This window comes from Symphalangus syndactylus, chromosome 7, assembly GCF_028878055.3.
Source record: "Symphalangus syndactylus isolate Jambi chromosome 7, NHGRI_mSymSyn1-v2.1_pri, whole genome shotgun sequence".
Taxonomy (NCBI): domain Eukaryota; kingdom Metazoa; phylum Chordata; class Mammalia; order Primates; family Hylobatidae; genus Symphalangus; species Symphalangus syndactylus.
This window is the reverse complement of record NC_072429.2, coordinates 7424178-7431212: the sequence shown is the minus strand read 5'-3', so window position 1 is coordinate 7431212 and position 7035 is coordinate 7424178. Positions and strand designations below refer to the sequence as shown.

The 7035-nt window shown below is 51.5% G+C and overlaps 1 protein-coding gene and 1 long non-coding RNA gene across 5 annotated transcripts in view; both read right to left on the bottom strand.

Moving 5' to 3' along the window:
- Positions 1 to 356: 356 nt before the first annotated feature.
- On the bottom strand, positions 357 to 1679 carry LOC134737090 (uncharacterized). The gene is made up of 2 exons (XR_010121643.1): positions 1378 to 1679; positions 357 to 1008 (listed from the first exon to the last, which is right to left on the bottom strand). It is a non-coding gene; the product is annotated as an uncharacterized lncRNA (long non-coding RNA).
- Positions 1680 to 3240: 1561 nt separating this feature from the next.
- The window catches only part of TBC1D9B (TBC1 domain family member 9B), a 42156-nt gene continuing 38361 nt past the window's right edge, over positions 3241 to 7035 (bottom strand). For 3 of the 4 annotated variants that reach the window (XM_063642417.1, XM_055284944.2, XM_055284945.2), the window contains 3 exons: positions 6967 to 7017; positions 6415 to 6521; positions 3241 to 5287 (listed from right to left, as the gene is read on the bottom strand). In XM_063642417.1, coding sequence (XP_063498487.1) covers positions 4607 to 5287; positions 6415 to 6521; positions 6967 to 7017 — 839 coding nt within the window. In that variant the 3' untranslated portion in view covers positions 3241 to 4606. The remainder of the gene's footprint in view (positions 5288 to 6414; positions 6522 to 6966; positions 7018 to 7035) is intronic. The other variant, XM_063642418.1, reaches the window with a different exon arrangement.

The following is a 7035-nucleotide window of genomic DNA, read 5'->3' as shown; positions in this document are numbered from 1 at the left end:
AGACGGCAGGGCCTCCGCTGACCAGTCCTTGGGCTGTCGCACAACGCGGAGCGGGGCGGAGGGGCCGCCCTGCCTGGCCTGCGCTGCCGTTGCAGCAGCGAACAGTTAGCCTTTGAACCGGAGCCCGGGGTGGAATCCGAGGAGACGGAGGGGCTCACCAGACCCACGCTTCCCGGAGAGGGCGGCGGAGGCGCGCGGCCGCCGAGCGCGAAGCCGGTCCCCCTGCAGCCCCGGGAGCGTCCCAGGCCCACCCTACGGAGGGCGGAGGCGCCCCCGCAGCCCGGCGCTCACGCCGCAACCCTGCGTGGCTTAGGGTTGTAACCTCATTGGAAAATAAAATACAAAAAAAATTAAAATTACCTCCCACCGTACAACCCTGTGTGTCTAGGGTTGTAATTTTAATTTTTTTTTCCAACTTTTACACAATGAATAATTATCACAAAGTTTTTTTTTTTTTTTTTTTGGAGACATAGTGTCTCGCTCTGTCGCCCAGGCTGGAGTGCAGTGGCGTGATTCTCCTGCCTCAGCCTCTCGAGTAGCTGGGATTACGGATGCCCGCCACCACGCCCAGCTAATTTTTGTAGTTTTAGTAGAGACGGTGTTTCTCTACGTTGGCCAGGCTGGTCTCGAACTCCTGACCTCAGGTGATGTACCCGCCTCGGCTTCCCAAAGTACTGGTATTACAGACGTGAGCCACTGCACCCGGCCGACACTCGCTTTTAACAGCAGAAACCATCCCGTTGAAGAAAACACCCAATCCTGACGGTGCAGGGAGGGCTACCCCTCTTACAGGGTGCTAGGAGAACGGTCAAATGCAAAACCGTGGAAAGCAACCTGGCAATACTGCTACCCCAAGAAAGGAATCTCTTCACGCAGGTGATTTATTATTCATTCCCTAGTGTTCCCTGAAGAATACTAGGAAGAAATGGAAATCAGTGTTCTGAAGAACGAACGGCACGGACTCAGGCAGTTCCATCAGCAAGAACCTGAGTTTGAAGTGACAACGTGCTGTGGAGAGGCAGGGTTACAATTAGAGTACATCGTTTGACTTCTGTGACACTGGCATTATTTTCTGGGGTGTGTGTGTGTGGCTAAGGTCGTAGGTAATGCTAATTTTTAAATTTTTTCCAACTTTTGTACAGTAAATAGTTACCAGAAAAAAAAATTGAGAGACAATATGCCAATAGACAATGGTCAGATAACGAATGACAATAAACTGACTGCAGCTTCTGCAGTAACCCAGCGGTCGGCTGCGTGGGAAGGACGTGGTCAAGACTACTTGCTCCTCTGTTTTTTGTACCACCCTCCCCATGTCAGAACCAACCCAAGAAAGCGCTCCCCAAACCAGTCACAGAAAACATCCTGCTTCTCGCTCACCTCCAGTTTCCAGCAGCCTGCAGTCAGAACCAGCTGGAGCCTTCCCCGTTTTCCACCCCCTGGGTCCTTGCGCCTACCCACACCGGTGAGGGTGCTGACTCCCTTGCTGTAGCAAGCTCTGAATACTGTTTCTCATTTGGGTGGTCTTCCTTCATTTCTACGTTGAGTTATTGTGGCGGAGAACAGAAGGCATCTGCAAAAAATGTTTTATGCTTAATGAAAAGAGTAGAATAAAAATTTCATATATGACATCAGTTAAACTCTGAAAAAAATACAGAATCAACACCAAAATAGGAGTAATCTGTAGCACTAGGAAAAATTGTTTTTCTTTTTTTTTTTTTTTTTTGAGACGGAGTCTCGCTCTTTCACCCAGGCTGGAGTGCAGTGGCGCGTTCTCGGCTCACTGCAGGCTCCGCCCCCCGGGGTTCACGCCATTCTCCTGCCTCAGCCTCCCGAGTAGCAGGGACTACAGGCGCCTGCCACCTCGCCCGGCTAATTTTTTGTATTTTTAGTAGAGACGGGGTTTCACCGTGTTAGCCAGGATGGTCTCGATCTCCTGACCTCGTGATCCGCCCGCCTCGGCCTCCCAAAGTGCTGGGATTACAGGCGTGAGCCACCGCGCCTGGCTGGAAAAATTGTTTTTCTACTTTTCTGTATATTTTTCTCTTTTTGGCAATAAACCTCTAATCCTTTAAAAATTCATGTATATAGTTTTTTTCTTGGAAATGTAAGAATGATTTCATGAGTGGTTTGATGCAACTTATATTACTCGGTAAGCAGTTTTAAAATATTCATGTTTACTTATAAAATTTAAATTTTTTATTTGTATTATCTATATATTATTTAATGTTACTGTTCTGGTTGTTAAACATTTTGAGTTATCTTCCCAGGCTGAATGATTTATGGATGAAAGTACTATTGTACATTGTCATACACTGTATCATGTGAATAGGCCAGATTCCTCTTTTCTATTCTTTGGTTTAATTTCTCTGGTGTATTCACAAGCTTATACTTCCACATATTAAAAACATTTATCTTACCTCTGTAAAGACAAAAAATGGAAAAAAAAAAGGCATTTATCCAAATTCCAAGTTATTCAAATCTAATTGAATATAATCAATGTAAGACTTAAAATTGCCAAATGTGTGGGGTTATATCTTAATTATATTATGGCCAAGAACAGTCTTTTTGTTATAAATCATTTGAAATTATTTTATGGTAGTTTGTGTAAATACTAGAAAGGAAATTAAAGCCAGGCATGGTGGTTCATGCCTGTAGTCCCAGCTACTAGGGAGGCTGCGGCAGGAGGATTACTTCAGGCCAAGAGTTTGAGGCTGCAGTGAGCTATGGTCATGCCACAGCACTCCAGTCTGTCTCTAAAACAAACAAAGAAGCAGGCCAGGCACGGTGGCTCACGCCTGTAATCCCAGCACTTTGGGAGCCCAAGGCGGGTGGATCACGAGGTCAAGAGTTTGAGACCAGCCTGGCCAATATGGTGAAACCCCATCTCTAGTAAAAATACAAAAATTAGCTGGGCATGGTGGCACACGCCTGTAGTCCCAGCTGCTTGGGAGGCTGAGGCAGAAGAATTGCTTGAACCCAGGAGGCAGAGGTTGCAATGAGCTGAGATCACACCACTGCACTCCAGGCTGGGCGACAGAGCAAGACTCGGTCTCAAAAAGAAAAAAAAAAAAAAGCAAAGCTACTTAATTAAAACAAAAAACAGCAGCCACAGAGATAAACGATAGTACCTCTGAGTTTCACCTTCTGCAGCTTTAGTTACCCAGAGTCAACAGCCACCTGGAAAATAGATGAGTACAGTACAAGAAGATATTGTGAGACAGACCACATTTACAACTTTCATTACAGTATAACCGTTACATTTTATTATTAGTTATTGTTGTCAATCTCTTAAGGTGCCTAATTCAGAAACTTAATCACAGGTATGTATGTATAGGAAAAAACAGTATGTATAAGGTTTGTTATTATCTGCAGTTTTCGACATCCACTGGGGGTCTGGTTTTAGATATCCACTGTATCTCCCGTGGATAAGGGGGTAACTGCTGTATCTTTTAGTAGAAGCAAGAGCAGCCCCATGTGGGGGCTAACACTGGACACTGGTCAGTTTCAGCTCCTCCTGCAAAGTGAGGGTATCCTTGTGGCTCAGCCCTGGGGCCCCCTGTGGTCACCTGTGGCTCTTGAACCCAAGGGCAGACAGCTTGCTACAGCCCAGGCCTGAGGATGCACTTCCTTCACCAGGACCCACAACCCCTGCCCATGAAGACCTGTGCAGCTCAGGGCATCCCCTGGTGCACGTTAGTCAGGACCTGCTCAGCCTGCACCCACAGGTTCTGCTTTCCATCTGACCTGGCAGGCCTTGCACCCTTCCACCCACTGTGGAGGACTAAGTGTCTTGCACTTCCAGAACACAGCCAGGGCCCCGTACTTGGCCTGGGGAGAAACTGGGAGGCCTAAGCAGTGGTTGGGGGCCATAGCAAGGCATTGCACACAGTGGGTTTTATTTCTTTCAGGGATTTATTAAGGCATTGAGCACAGTGTAATTTCTAGCCAAGTGAAATGAATCCAAGGAAATATATCAGGGCCTGAGGGATGTGCTTTTAAAGTTACTGGAAAGGATGATGAGCTGAGAGCATGTGTACAGCCAGCCACGCCTATGCGCAGTGCCCACCCTGTGCAATAAACATGTTCTGCCCACGTTCCTCAGTCAGGAGGTTCAGGCTCCCGGAGAGCACCTGAGGGTTCCATCACTTTGGTGCCCAATAAGCACATGCCCCCCAGCCTGGTGCCAAGAGGCAGGAATGACCCCCGTACCACATAGCTGCAGGAGAGCATCCACGGATGGAGGGACTCAGCTGGCCTGGCCACAGTGCGGGGCACAGAGGTACGAGGCAAGCAAGGGCAGATCTGAGAGCCTCTAACGCTAGGCAGGTGCAGCTGGTGCGAGGAGGGCTCCTACCGGGTGTAAGGAAGGTGGGAGCTACAGCCTCTTCCTGGGCCCAGAAGCAGCCGGCGCCAGGAGATGCAGGCCCAGGGAATCTGTCTAAGGCAGCTGGGTCTGCACCAGCCGTCTTTCCATTCACAACTCACTGCTCCTGGGAGAGCAGGAGGGGCACACCTTTAAAGAGAAACTGATAGGGGAGGAAAGGCAGGAGGAGATGAGGCCAGCCCCACTGATGACACCCCGGGCCAGGCCTCACAGCTGCAGGCATCAGCCGGAAACTCCAGGCTGCTCATGGTCACTGGCGGTGCTGAACTGTCTCTCCACTTTCTTTTGGTCCTTGATCTTGAGTCCAATGTCCACTCTCTTCTCAAAGAAGTTCACCAGCACGGACTCCGTCAGGATGGAGGCCAGGATCTGCTCAAAGGAGATGCACCAGTCGGTGTCGACGGTGCCGCCGATGTGGGCTGTGGGGCTGCAGGCCTCCCCACCCACCAGCACCGTGTCGTCTGCAAGGTCTTCACACTGCAGGGAGCCCATGCTGACCACCGAGTATGAGGACATGGACATGTCGTCTTTGGTTTCATCGTCAGACAGCAGCTGGGAGGGTGAGCCCTGTCCCTCGCCGCTGCCCGCCTCCACCACCACCTGGCTCTCCTGTGGGGCTTTCCCGAGGTGTGTGTCTCCGCCTGCTTTGGCTTGGGGGTCTCCTGCAGCTGGGGGCTGAAGCTCCCTGGCTGCGTCCTGATGGGGTTCGGGTGCTGGTGGCTCGTCCTCCTCAGTGGCACAGTCCCTGGGCTTCCTGCCTGTGCGGGCCGAGAACTTCTTCCCCACCTCTCCGATGCGGAGCAGGAGGCTGGCCACGGTGGCGATGGCGTGGTACAGGTCCTGCTCCATGGGGTCTTCACTGAACATGTTGTAAAGCGTCTTGCACAGCTCAATGAACTGCTCCTTTTAAGGAGAAAAACAGAAGAACAGGCAGATGGTAAAAGACCAGTCAGACGGGGTCCATATTAGCCAAACTGATGACAAGGGCCGGCCTAGGGATGTTGGCTGCCGTCTTGTTAATCATCTCCACGAGCCTCATCATTCCCATCTCACAGATCAGGACACAGGCTCAGAGAGGGAGAGTGGCTCGACCAAGGCCACACAGCTCTTCAAAAGGCTCTCCCCTCCAGCTGCCTTTCTCTCGGCACATAGAGTGCGCCGGTCTGACCTGGAGCCTCCCTGTTTCTAGGTGCGTTCTGTTGGCACACAGAGATGGATTTCTACCATGACTCTAAATCCAGTCAGTACAAGGACTTCTCCGTTGTGTTTTAGAATCACCTTTGGTTTTAATCAGAAGCAACCTCAACTCAGCCCTTGAATGAAGCTCTTTAGAAGGTGATGATGAGGAAAGTACAGCCTGGGTCAGCTGAGGAGGGGGGTCCTGGGGAGGGTGGGTGCTAGGTCCTTAAGCCACACGTCTAGGCCCCCTGGCCCAAGAATGGGAAGAATCCTCATCGCACGTGGTGCCCACTCTCCAGGCCTGCTGGGGGAGTGGTCAGATTGCAGGGTCCCCTACTGGGCACAGCTAGGCCGTGGGTCTGGCCCAAGGGCCATGGTCAGGCTGGTGCTCCAAACTTGCCTTTGGCTCGACGCTTGCAGTTTGAAGCCGGGGTCTCCCATTTTCTGGCTGTGAGACCCTTGGCAAGACACCACGCTCCTGATCTGCGAGACCAGTGAATGGAGAGTGGGTATGGAGGGTGCATGTGAGCCTGTGTGTGCAGAGCCCTGGGCAGGGCTGGGAGGGTGCAGGGCGTGGAACGCCTATCTTGACAAAGGTAGCCTACGAGCCTCTGGCTCCTGGTTCACGGACACTCAATCTGGAAACATGCCCCTGTACAAGGCCCTGGAGCAACTGGCCTCTTGTCTTTCTGGAATCATCACTGACTGGCAACCAGGACTAACGGCTCTAGAGGCAGGGAGGAGCCTTCCCACCCACCAGGAGATGCTGCAGTGCGGGTGCTGTGATATTAGGGCCCAGTCTTGGTCAGAACTCTCCAGAAATGTCTACTGTGGGCTCCAGTGGAGCCTACCTGGTTCATCTTGGGAAGATCCTTAATCGTCTCCTTCTGAGCCTCTTTCTCCTTGGCCCACATTCGAAGGTAGTGCCGATAGTCCGGAGAGCTGGTCCCCTTCTCCTCTGCAGGTTAGGAGGAAAGAGATTAATCTTTGTCATGTGAGAGAGAGGGCTGTGGGCTGACAGCAGGGAGAGGAAGAGTTGGGTGTTTTCTGGCATGGAGTTACCGGGGCCCTATTACAAAACACCCTGGCGTTTGGGAAGGTGGTCATGGGAAAAAAACCCAGAACAGCCACAGGTTTCCCCTAAATTGCTGCAGTGGTTGGACCTAAGCTGATGACAATGATCCACAATGTCTTCTCTCAGATGAGGAGTCACAGGGCAGCTGGAGAGAAGCTGGCAAGAGAGGGCTGGCTGGGTGCCCGTGGGGCTGGTGGAGAGCATGGAGCCTCCTGTGTATCCCGAGGCCTGCTCCCTGATCGGGGGACACATCCGCCATCTCCCGGGGTAGGGGGCTCCCTGGCAGTGACTGGGGTCTCTAAGAACAGCGGCAGAGAATGGCCTGTACCTCCTCTCTCCTCACTTCCACTTCCTTCTTGCTCTTCCTGTGGTAGTGCTTCTGGACAAACGCAAAAAT